The sequence below is a fragment of the Toxorhynchites rutilus genome, chromosome 2 (assembly GCF_029784135.1).
Source record: "Toxorhynchites rutilus septentrionalis strain SRP chromosome 2, ASM2978413v1, whole genome shotgun sequence".
NCBI lineage: Eukaryota > Metazoa > Arthropoda > Insecta > Diptera > Culicidae > Toxorhynchites > Toxorhynchites rutilus.
Genome location: NC_073745.1, coordinates 80,633,309 through 80,646,577, shown reverse-complemented (window position 1 = coordinate 80,646,577; position 13,269 = coordinate 80,633,309). Strand labels below are relative to the sequence as shown.

At 37.8% G+C, this 13,269-nt stretch overlaps 1 protein-coding gene across 14 annotated transcripts in view; it reads left to right on the top strand.

The window, feature by feature from the left end:
* The window catches only part of LOC129768389 (probable phospholipid-transporting ATPase IA), a 250,423-nt gene that overhangs the window by 225,366 nt on the left and 11,788 nt on the right, over positions 1 to 13,269 (top strand). For 9 of the 14 annotated variants that reach the window (XM_055770015.1, XM_055770007.1, XM_055770006.1 and 6 more), the window contains one exon: positions 7,200 to 7,291. The exons of 1 other annotated variant lie outside the window; for it this stretch is intronic. In XM_055770015.1, coding sequence (XP_055625990.1) covers positions 7,200 to 7,291 — 92 coding nt within the window. Of the gene's footprint in view, positions 1 to 5,988; positions 6,021 to 7,199; positions 7,292 to 13,269 lie in introns of all 14 variants that reach the window. 4 more of the 14 variants (XR_008741670.1, XR_008741669.1, XM_055770011.1 and 1 more) reach the window with 2 other exon arrangements.

The following is a 13,269-nucleotide window of genomic DNA, read 5'->3' as shown; positions in this document are numbered from 1 at the left end:
ATTTCAGAATACAAACAACGAATGCAAATATAATAACATCAAGGTGGTCGGTATTACCGCTTTATACGAATACTGGTATTTCGGTATTTTTTTTTTTTTATTTCTGTATTATAGTGACTTTCAACACATTTGGCTGGTTCGTCACTTTTACATTCCATTTCGGAAGAATGTCGGGAGTGAGAATTGAACTCGTGACCTTTAGCGTGATAGGTATGGGTGTTACCGCTACGCCAGATCGCCTCCACTTTCGGTATTTATTTAGCCAATACCAGCAAAACAGGGATTTGAAAAGTTTTTGGAAGTTAAGAAAAATTACTTTTGACGAGTGAAAAGTAGTTTAACTATTCACATTTAGTCATACGTCTTTCATTTCTATATTGGGTTCATTTCAAAGTTTCGAAAACGAAAGCGTTACGCCGGAAAACCAGATTTTGAGCGTTAACAGCTCCTAAACAACTGAACGAAATGGTATGATAAACACTTCATTCGAAAGATAAAATGTCTACGCGCTGTATGCTTGTTACTTTTTGATCCAAAAACTTGTTTCAATAATCCTAAAATTTCTTTCAAAACAGGCTATTGAAGTCACACCAATTGGTACATAAGCGAGTGCCGCTCGGAAATTCACTCAGTTATGATTGCTTGTTTCCCTAACACAGACTTCAAAACCATGGGGTTACGGAAAATCGGCATTGCAAAATAGATGAAAGCTGCGGGTACTTTTGTATTCGCTTGCGTTTTTGCAAATCGGAATGTTTCCCTAACACAGTATTCGCGACCGACATTGCAGAAGGGGAGCAAGAATAAAAAAAAGCAACTTTCCTTTTCTATCCCTACCTCTTCCCCCATCCAAGCCTCTTCCTTCTTTCCGAAATACAATTACATACAGCAGCATACCCTGACATACACAATAACAGGAACCGAAACGCATACGAACAAATAAGTGAGGCGTACAAAACGATCCTTACCAATATCACTATTCCAAACCCAACCTTTGAATGTGAACCATCGCAATAAATTCCAAAGTGTTTAGATAGTATTCCAAAGTGTGTTTTTTTCAATTATCCAGTGCAAGTTATTTCAAAATTCCTATGCTATCATCCAGGCCTCCTTTAGCCGAAGGAACCGCCATCTTCATCAATGGTGTGATCCACCACACAGATTTCAAAATCATGAAGCCTGAGGAAATCGGCATTGTGAAATAGATGTAAGCTGCTTGTACTTTCGTACTCGCTTGCATTTTTGCAAGCTGGAGTGTGTTTTCCCAACACAGATTTCAAAACCAAGAAGTTGGGAAAATCGGCATTGCAGTCATATGCATGTCGGTAGTACTTTTATATTCCCATGCATTTTTACACTGCGGAATTCGTTTTGCTTACACGGTCTACAGAAGCGGCTACAAATGCCACGCTTTGGCTCGCTCATTCAAGACTGCATTGGAAGTTATCCTTTCATGTCACCACTCACTGAACTTCTACGCATACCATTTGATGTTTAGGCAAAATGTTGATAACTGTTTGCTGCAATAACTATTACCATAATACATGACTTTGTTTTGAAATTGAACTAGTTTAATCAATACAACACAAATGATCACCAAGCCAACGGCAGTCCTACGTCAACCTTGCGGTTATATCATAAGTATAACCCATTCATAGGTTTTTGCTACTGTGGTCGTATTTCAACCAAAATTCGTTTCAAATCAATTGTGGTTGGTAGCGGTTTCGTCAAGTTTGAGTAACTCATAGTAGCTCAAATACTCCTGATCCTACCAAATATAGAACATTGTTTTCCATGCCACTGCGATTTGGCCGTGCAACCAGTGATTCCCCAGGACTTACCCAAAATTTTTGACGCATGAAATTGTCGAAACGAATCCGCTCTTCATTGCCAGTCACAATCCGACGGAGAGATGACTTCCTTCTTATACTCGGCGATCAGTATTTCCAATGTGATTTATCGGTTTTCCTGCTTTGTTTCATTCAACTTATGTGGTATTCGATCTTTTGGAGATGGCTTCCTGAATCATATTTAATTCATCCACGAGTTGTTGTTGCGTTTGAGTGTCATCTTCTCCGAAAAGTGCTTGCATTTTACTGTCCTCGAACTTTTTTTAGAGGTTTTCCACGCTTTTCGTTTCCTACCTTAGAACTACCATTTTCAAATTATTTGAACCACTCAAAGCAAGTAAGCATTCGATGCGATTCTGCAGCACTTTTCTTTAAATTGTAGTAGCACATCAATGCTGACCGCAAATCATACTTTCCAGACACAAATTTTGACACGTTGAAAGTCCTTCAAACCTGCGTACTGCAGAATAGTACTTGTTTTGTTTTGAGTTGAAATCCTTTGCTAGATGTCAACTCTCCGCTCTATTGTTTCACTCGTGACATCGATCCGAGTGACAGTCGATGCTGTCAATGGCAAACCCAAGTGGTAGATCTTCACTGGTATTGCCAGCTGTCTCCAAGATCTTCCTTCTAGAACTTTTAGTACCCTTTGAACCATTTCGGTGGTCTTCTGGTTCGAGGAGATTTCCAGAGTAGCTGAACCACAGGGGAATTTTCTACGGCAGACTCATATGTCGATGATGATGGTTAGGGTGATGGAAAATAAGATGTCAGTGAATCAATTTTTTTTGATTATGTTGGCCGAACTAGCGTGGAATGATTTTACTCGGAGATTTCCTCTTTCGACAAGTGCTACTTACCCTAAAACTTTTTTTGGGCTCGAAAATTCTGGGAAGCGTTGCATGGTCGCTTTGGAGTCCAAACCGTCTCCTAAATATAAATTTATGAAACTTTTTTAAACATTCTTCAAGAGCAGGTGATCTGTAATAAATTATGGCTCCCAGAAAGGGACGTATTCCCGTGATGTTGTTCGATTGCGGTACAGTGATAAGCATAAAAAGCCCATCTTGGATGTTAAGAAACTTCTCTCATTTTCTAAACTATTTTATCAAAAACTAGTACCGTGATTTAGTAATTGTTTGAATTGTTTGTTATTATTAAGGAATTGTTTTGAGATTTTTGTTAGGTTTTGTTCACTCCCTCACATAACTTCTTTAATGTGTGCAAACATGCGATGACAAAATGAAAAGCCCACCCCCAAAAAATAATATAAAAATCACTCAAAACCTTTGAGTAACCCCTCGTTTCTTCATGTTACGACAGTTAGAGCTGTGTGGTATTGTTAGCAATCGATATTGAAGCGATATACGAGTAAACAAAGTGTTGATTACATTGTATTAGAAACAGCAGTAGATAAAGTATTTCTGAATTTTGTTTCAATAAAAAACAATTTTGTTAAGTAAAAATAGCAATTTCATGAGTCTTTATTATAAAAACAACATTTTTCATTGCATTTCCATCATATTTTGCTGAATTCAATTCATAAAACTTAAACCAAACATTTTATTTCATTGGCACGCAAAATAAAAATAGAAAACAAGTATAAAAGCCCGAGTTTAAAAAATAACACAAAAAAGCGAAAACGTTAAAAGCATAAATGCTTAGTGTGGCCTCTTGAAGCTTCAATGAAGTTCTGGAGGTGCTAAGAGTCGATTTCGTTCCACGCCTTCTGGAGAGCTGTGAAATAATTGTTCTTACAAGTGACACCATCTTTCCCCACTTTGTTGTCGAGAATGGCCCACAGGTTCTCAATCGGGTTGAGATCAAGACTTTGTGGTGGCCATTCAAAGGGTTTTAGTTTGCGTGAACGGAAATAGGCTTTAGTCTTCTCAGCGTTATGCTTCGGATCGTTGTCCTGTTGTAAGACGAAGTTGTTTCGTACACCACTTTTCCGAAGCGATTCCTTCAGTTGTCCTGGATGATGTCAATGTAGACATCTGCTGTCATGATTCCGTGAATTCGCACCAGATTTCCAACACCAGCCCAGGAAAAGCATCTTTACACAATTATATTGCCTCCTCCGCGCTTGACTGTAGCCCCCAAATGACGTTCCTGCAATCCTTCATTACCCTTCCGCCGCACTCTTCGCGGGGCTTCTCAAGCACAAATTTCGATTCGTCAGTCCAAAGTAGTTTTTTCCAAAAGTCTTAATATGTTTCCGAACAAATTCCAACCGTTTCAGCTCATTTTTCTTGCTGATAAACGAACGTTCTTTTGCGAATCTGCTTTTGAGTCCATACTCAGCTAGTCTGATGCGTACGGTTCTGGCCGATACCGCCTCGATAACTTAGACTGATACTTTTGGAGATTCCTTCACTTTCCGGATGATTCGTTGATCCGTCCGACTATCGGTCCTCCGACGATGGTCTCTTCCGGATCTGTCAGCAAGCGAACCGTAAGCTTTGTGATTGTGCACAATTTCACGGACTGCTCCCCGGATTATTCCGAACTTCTCTGCAATCTTGTGCTGTGAGATCTACTGCAAATGATCCTGAACAGCAAGATTTCGGACTTGCATGCTAATTTTCTTTCCACCCATTTCGATTTTGTTGAAAACTCTTTGTGTGAACAAAAACAATCGAGTTTCATGTGCCAACGTAAACAGCACTTCGTTTATATCGCGTCAACTGAATCACTGAAAGGTTGTAAATAATATCGCACAGGCCTAGCTGTCATAATATGACGAAACAAGGGGTTACTCAAAGGTTTGGAATGATATTAATATTATTTTTTGGGGATGGGCGTTTATTTTTGTCATCGCATATTTGCACACTATGATGAAGTCATGTAAAAAAGTAAACAAAATCTAACAACAATGGCAAAACTTGTTAATTACTTGAAAGAGTAACAGTTGATATAAAATTCTATGAAATTACGGTAGTAGTTTTTGATGAAATATTTCAGAAATTAAGGAAAGCTTTTAAATTTGCAAGATGGGTTTTTACTGTAGGTCCTTATTTTTATATAATGATGCTATACCCCATCCAGAAATTGGATTTTATTTATAAATGCAGCTGTGAACCAATTTCATTGGCGGAACAATTGTTATATTGTATTTATATTGGCGGAACAATGAACTCGGTTCATAGCTGCTGTTCTCCAACTCCTGGCCGTCCCGCTTCACCAGATCCAACCACCAGCTCTTCTTCTTGTTCCCACTGGATTCGATGCGATCACCATCTTTGCAGAACTGCTGTCTGGCAATGTTGCACAATGTCCTGCCCATCGCACTCGTCCAGCCTTGGCGACATTCTGAATGCTGGGTTCGCCATAGATCGCCACTCCTCATCAAATCATTCGTTCCGTTGTCCACCTTGTTCATACCAGATGACGGTCTCTGCTGTGCTGCTAACTGCTGCTTTTAGGGTGTTCCAGAATTCGTCGAAGGGATCAGCTTCCAGTTCGTCTATCCCGGGTAACACAACTTCAAGACGCTGCGAGTATGCTGCAGCAACGTCGACTCTTGCAGTCGTTGTAGGTGGTACCGGGATGAGCGCTGATTTTATTGACGACTGACAGTTTGGAACGCATTTTGATCATCACTACATTGATAACTGCGATGAGATTACTAAACATTCTTCTTTTCAACGAATCGCTTGTAGCTCGTTTGTCCTTTTTTTTTATTCAAATTTGTACCTGTGGAACATATAGCATATTAAAAGAAGGAAAAAATAATTGAAAAAGAGAGACAATATCACATGGTTTCTTGCCTAGAATAATCATTTGATTTTACTATACCTTAAAACGACTTTGAGCTCTGTGATGATACCAATCCCGTTCTCCTCAAAGCCAACTAAATATCATCAATGAAAGCTCTATGGTTGTCGAAACAAAAATGACCAAACCACGACCCCTTACTTCAAATTGCACGAACGAATCCATTCCTCTTTCCCGAGAACGTATTTAAAATCAAATAGTCCCCTTTTAGTCAATGCCACCACCGTCACCACCACATAATTACTATCTAACCCAGCAAAATTACACCAATACACACACCCTTCTTGACAAAGCAATACAATCCATTCGAGAAAAACGAAAAAAAAACACCCTTAACCTTAAACTTTTCAATTTTCTTCAGAACTATGCATGCCCTTGGATCAATAATCAGGTGTAAGTAAACACTACCAATGGTGACTTGTGGATTCCAAAAACAAAAAAGAGCATCGCGAGTTGAGCCAAAAAAATTAAAACAGAGAAAAGAAAACGAGTGATCACGTTTACATTGGTGCTTTATTAGATAGCTAATTTGTAAATGTAGTCTGATGAAATCTGAAAAAGCAATGATTTGGAAGTCACCATTAGTAAAGTTATTATTAACAGCATTATACTCTGTCTTCATAGATAAAACAAAACATCAATAAAATGTGTATATAAATCTTCACAAAAACACGCGTGATCCTAGTTTTGCACACTGTCACATTCATCACAGTCATAATCATCACATTCACGTCCACGCACCAACAAATCGGAAAGAAATAACTCAAGCCTAAACAAAAATTATATAGCGCGTGTGTTTGTAACTGCACTCGACTCAATCTAACCAATCGGATTGTAGGAAATCCCGCTTTTCGCTTTAACCGTCATGTGTCAAAATTCGTCAGTGTATGTGTGCGTGTGTTTAACTGTCCACCGTTACTTGTCTAAAATTGTGCTCTACTTCTGTTCACTGTCCTACCTTATGTTTCTCCGGTGCCAATGTGTATACACAGAAAATAAAATATAGTTACCGTCAATATCGTTTCCATATGTTGTAATGTAACAAATATTAAACTTTCTTTGATTGAAAGTTTCTCTATGCCTTACTTTATTTTAGAGTTGCCTCGATTTTCTTTTTTCAGTTTTTTGGTATTTTTGTTTGCATCGTTTTACTGCTTTTATTTTATTTTATTTTTTGGGATTTTAGTTACTAACTATCTTAAGGTTTAATTTGGTACAATCTCCTATTTGCATAACAGTGTTCGAAAGCTTCCGATTACTACCTGCATCCGGATTGAATGACTCGTTGTTTCACTAACTTCTCTGTTCTCTACTACCGAAATCTGTTTCCTGTTATAGAAACTAAACTCGTGTAACTATCTGAGTGCTCCGGTCCCAATCATAACAACAGTAACAAATCAACCTTAAAACAAACTTTTTCTCTATCTCTCAAGTATACCCAAACCCTCTGTATTAACCCCCAATTTTGAGAATAAATAAAAAAAATCGAAACAAAAAGCTTTTTAAACACACAACAATCGCAGAAAAATGAAATTTCGACCTGTGGTCTGTGGCCAACCGCCCTTTTTGCAGATTAACCGAAACCGCCCGGCTGCTGAGAAACGTTCGACGAGTCTTTACCGGCCGATCGCACACAACCGAAAATAAAGAACTAGAACTGAAGCGTGAGTACACCTACTACAAAATTTTTCGTTGAAATAAAGAAAAGCATTGATCTATTAGCGTTTATAACCAAAGCCCGAAAAACTAAACTCCGCCCCAAATCTTATCATCACAAAAAAATAAAAAATAAACGCCCACTGCGTGTGCGCTGTCAACTAAATATTACGAATCGACAAGTAGAAATATTAGATGTTGTTTTCAGGATTTCTTCATTCTAACAGCCAGCTGTTGTTTTGATTTTGAAATCTGTATTCTTTTATCTCCGCGTATTTGTTTATCTCCAAACGATTCTTAGCTATTGTTTCAAGAGTTTTCTATTGAGTTGTTTTTAGTGTATAGTGCTTTGTTCTAACTGTAACTGTAATCTGATTAGTTCTATTGGTGGCGTTTCTGAACCATTTCGTGTGTCTGTTTTCAATTCATAATGCTTTTAGGTTTAACACTAGCTAAATGTGGTCTCTTCTACGAATGTGTTGCTCACCAATGCCCCACCCACTTTATATAATTTTTAATTATACGCACAGCACTGACCCATAGAACCAGCCCTACAGGAATAGAAGAATAGTTGATCAATAATTTTAGTTCAGCAAATATTCAATTATGCAGATTGTACAAAAAAGACCTGGGAGATTAATCGTGAAACTCTAGCAAAGGGCTGATGTTTCTTCGAACCCTCAAACGTCAGAAGTGTCGAGTTTGATTATCAATAACCAACACTAAGATTCAATGCAGTTAGAATTCTTAATCACCCGAGGTATATTTCACAGCAGCACTACAAGAGGGTGGCTCTGGAACGTTTTGATCGATTTGGACGCAAACCTCTTTCAGATGAAGGTGGAAGGAAGCCACAAATGGCCGCCACAATGCCGCTCACTTCTTTCATCTTCCTCGCTCACCCTTCGCTCGGTATGCAAAAAAAATCAATTATTTTGTGAAACAGTGTGACGAAAATTATCGTTTTCGCACACTTTCCATCAAGTAATATCAACCAAACTCTATTCGATTATTCACAAGATATGAAGTTTTCATCTGCCGTCGCAATGTATAATGGAAAACGTCGGAGAACTCGAGCTGGTGCTGTGAAAGTTCAATTTTCATTTTTAAATTTTCGCAATGGTTTTGTTTGTATTGGTGAAAGCATAGTTATTTTTTCGACACTGATGCCAGACAAAATCATCGAAACAGCTATAAAAACCACTCAATAAAATGTTATTCCTGAGTCATAGCCTTTCATGTCATGAAAATCAATAGAATAAAGTTGTGTTGATATCAATACAATTATTATGTTTACGTTTAATGGGTCTATAATATAAGTTTTAGCAACTTTAACATTGGTTAAGAAAATTGTATTGCCGAGCTCGGAACACTGCCACGGCTGCCTCTGCTGTCAAACATAGTAAACGAAAAAGTATTACATTCAATCAAAATGCCTCGGCCAACGAAGAGAAGGGTTAAAGCTCTCCAACGTGAATACGATCAAAGAATGAAAATATTAAGGAATTATCAACATCGAGTTACTATACGGAAGAACTTGCTAATACCAAAAGAGCCTCAATTCGCATGTGTTCACCAATACAAACAAAACCATTGCCGAAAATCGAAAAATGAAAATTTAACTTTCAGAGCACTAGCTCGAGTTTTCCGACGTTTTTCACTATACAGTACGACAGCAGATGAAAATTCAATATCTTGTGAGTAATCGATTAGAGTTAGGTTGATGTTACTTGATGGGAAGTGTGCGAAAACGATCATTTTCTTCACACTGTTTCGCAAAATTATTGATTTTCGGGCGAGGGGTGAGGGAGGGAGATGGAAGAAATGAGCGCCATTGTGGCAGCCATTTGTGGCTAGCTTCCACTGTCACCTTAACGTTTCGCTACGATTCGTTGTGTTCTTGAAAAGTAGTGCCGAATAGAAAACGAAACATTTGCGCACGTGAAATTTTGACATGTCTGTGTGTGTACAGTATCGTTTTCGATTTCGACATATCCAAAACGGCATGCGTCAACCTAAGATATATGATAAACAAATCGCTTTAATATTTTCATTAGTGATTTTTTTTTTGGCATCATATACTTTTGTTTGTGTGAACATGTCTTATTTCGTGCCGAATAAACACCATTCGCGAGAAAGGGTTTTTACATCATATATTAAAGGATGATGAAACATGGATTTATTAGATTAAGCCAAAAAAGAAGGTCATGGAGGCTGATAGGTTAAACGTTCCGATGATCATAAACGTATTTGGCGGGACCAGGTCGGTATTACATATTCTGTTGGACCATTAATGTAGAACAGTATCAACTTCAATTCATGTGAATTATCCAAGATACAAACAGAAGCACGAGAAATTTATTCTACAGTATGACAACGCTTGGCCTCACGTTCAAACTGCCACAATGTTTTGTACGCCAAGCTAAGAATAAACATTTAGTACTTAGTATGATTCCATGCTGTGGTGACTAAGAGCAATTATAGAACAACAAAGAGTTAAAGACAAAGTGTGCCGAGGGCAGTCTTAAAAGTTTGAAGACAATGAATTGAGAACAATGCATGAACTGTGGTCACGCGTATTCTAGAGCTTGCCACTCAGAATGCATTCAAGACGTGTTATTTTTCAAAGAAATCTCAACTGAGTACTGATAAAAATTATGCAAGTAATACTACGTTGAGACGGCGAAGTTCCTCTAGGAACGTTAGTGCCATCTAAAAAGAAGACAACGTTATGCAATTGAAAATGAAAATTTGAAACGATTCAGAAATGTTTCACAAAGCAATATATAAGGGATGCAACAAGCAAACGAAAATCTGTGACAGATGCATCGATAGCATTCACTTGGTCGATCTGGCTGACTTGCTGGGTATCCATGATAGCAAAAGAAAGCTAGCGAGCAAAACTCTGTTGTTCGTGTAATAGGGCCCATCTTTCGATCAAGACTTCCAAGCATCTAAAATCCTTGAGATTTGACCAATAACAAATAAATTGGATGCCATATGAACTGAACCCGAGAGACGTCGAAAACGACTAGAATGACAACGCTCGATCGCTCAGGTTGCTACACTGATTGAGAACTATTTGAAAAATAATGTATGAAATGGGCTTTAGTAACACGGGAGGCTCTCTCATAAGCTTCGTAACAATTCCTATCATAAAAAAGATGTATTTAAACCGTTGATGAACCCCCTAAATCAATCCTTTTTATTTCAATCAGGGCATCAATAAATGACTCACACATCGTCTGTATGTACATAACTGTAAATTTACACACTTAGTACGACTTTCATTTCGACTACTAGATACCAGATCTTTATCGTAAAATATTAGACACACATTTTTTTTAATTTTTTTTTTTTTTGTTAGAGTGCCCATTCCCATTTTAGGGTGATCCGAAAAATCTTTTTTTTTAGACTTTTTCCCAAAAATTACATTTTTTAAAAATTCAAAAGTTTCGAACCACTGAATCGATTCAGATGATCGACATATCAAATTGGAGCCAATAAGCTAGTTTTAAAAAAATGAACTTTCCAGCTAGTAGCTAACATTTCTGAGAACAATATTGTTTGTGGACAAACAGGGAAATGGATTTTATTTTCGTAATTATTGATTGTTGTCGTTTTTCATTGCCATCAAGGCTTTGGACTAAAGGGTGCGTTATTTTTTTTTTCTAGAAAGCTGAGGATTGTTACATAACACATCTCGATATCAGAGATGCTATTTTTTCGTTTTTGAGTTAATATGATTTTTCATATTTAATCAATGGTTCAAAAAAAACAAATTTTCCCTACTTTCTCCACTACAAAAATTCATAACTTTTGAAGCTATACAAAGCAAAGAAACGGAAGGAAAAGGGGCGAATCACATGGCCGCATCTGGCATTGGTGATTTTACTTTTCAAGTGCACATTGGCCACGATGCGTGGTTCTTATTTCTAACTGAATCAAACTTTAAGCTCACATTTTTATATAATCAAAATAAATCATGGAAGAAACATTGGAAGTTTTAAACATTACTTGAAAACATAGCAACCAACATATCTCAATAATCCAAATATCAAGTGGTAGAACACAGTTCCCTCTATCCCCAAGCAATTACAATCGAAGCGTTTACGGTATTATGTGCTCCATAAGCTTCGCCTCCTCTACTATATTCTTTTTGGATGGCAGTAACGTTCTCAGTGGAACTTTTGCCTTCTCAACGTTGGTATTACTCGCGTCATTTTTATTATCAGTACTTAGTTGAAATTTCTATGCCGAATAACACGCCTTGAATGTTTTTTGGAGTGAAAAGCTCAGGAATACGCGTGATCTCAGTGCAAGCCGGAAGATTTTTTTTTTGACGAAAAATCCCCCTGCCAGAACGGGAATCGAACCCGAACCCCCGGCATGATAATGTGTGACGCTATCCACTCGGCCACGGGAGCACTTTATTATAACAAGGGATTTGTGTAGACAAGTCTTTTTTGTGTTTTGATTTCCAACACGCGATGTCGAAGGAATAATACTTCCAAATACTCCAAATAGCTAGTTATCTGAGTAACTTTTACACTTCAATTTCAATTACCCTTTTATTGTTGAGCCCTTCTACACGTCAGTGCTGTCGCAACGAAGTCTCTAATTAAACAATCACATCACATCACAAAAAGGCAATCAAAGATTACAAAAACCAGTAATTTAAGCACTCTTCCAACTACACTTGTAAGCCTCCACCAGCAATCTGACTCAGACAACACCATAACACAACTCCCAATGATGTATATTTCCCCATGTTTGTCCCGATTATTGGCGGCCCGTGATAATCATAGCGCGGAAGACCGAAATCGGACCTGAAGAAGCGGGGCACAGGAACGCACTCTGTCAGAGCACAAACAATTAGAAATGGTTGCCTGCCCACCAGAACGCACTGCACACAGGAGCACACAACATACAATTGCTTTGCCATTATTATCTGTACCACAGACCACCAACCCGCAATCGAACGCCACATTCATGTGTCCATCAACAACCCCAACCCGCAACCCATTTTCACATTAATAATGCAAAACAATCAATGTCAATGGTGCACCCTGGTGTGGAACCATGTTGGTGAAAATGCGAAGCCGGCAGTCCGATAGTCCGACCCGGTGGTTTCGTGCTTGAACTTTTCGTAGAGTAAAATCATCAATCATGTGTTTGCTTATTGGTGTTAATTGTTAATAGTGAACAAAAAAAACTGGAAAAGTATAATTTTACAACCAATTGTTATTATTTTTTTCGTATGGCTTGCAACGTTATGCGATAGAGGTTGAACACGAAAAAAAATCTTACAAACAAGAAATGTGGCTGTTTACAATTCTTCGGAATTTCACTTATTTATTTCAAATATGTTTGTAATCACAATAGGTATTTGTTGTCAGGAAAGTTCGTTTGTTTAGATCCGAAATTGCCGCGGTATGCTTGAAACGATTTGAAGAACGTCTGACCTCCGGTAGGAACCCGAAGTAGTTATCGAGGGAAACCAGCCGTATGGCACCCGCCATGTTTTTGGTGCCAACATCTCAAACGTTAGAAGTATTTGTTTTCTTCAAAACAGCGATCCGCGTTGACGGCAGTGAGCTCCGTTTACTAGTTTAGGGGAGCGTCAAAGAATAGCTGATTTTCAGTCGGAATGAACGTTTTCAAAATTAAAATTATGAATGAAAATTAGCTTTTCCATATCAAATTAGTATTCTGTTTAAATAAAAAACATTTTTGTTTGCAGGTGGGGAAAAAGTCTCATACGAAAATTGTTTATGAGGACAACTTTATATTATAAAGAAAAAAAATCAGCAAAAATGTTGGAATTGTATGACCATATGGTTGAATGAAAGTCAGAAATACGTGTTTCTAATAATTAAATAACATAATGTGAAAATTTTCATTCAAATTTTAAAATTTGAAAACCGGCTCCGTGTCTTCTAATCTGGTAGAGATTACTCTAACGATTTTGGGACCCAAATTATGG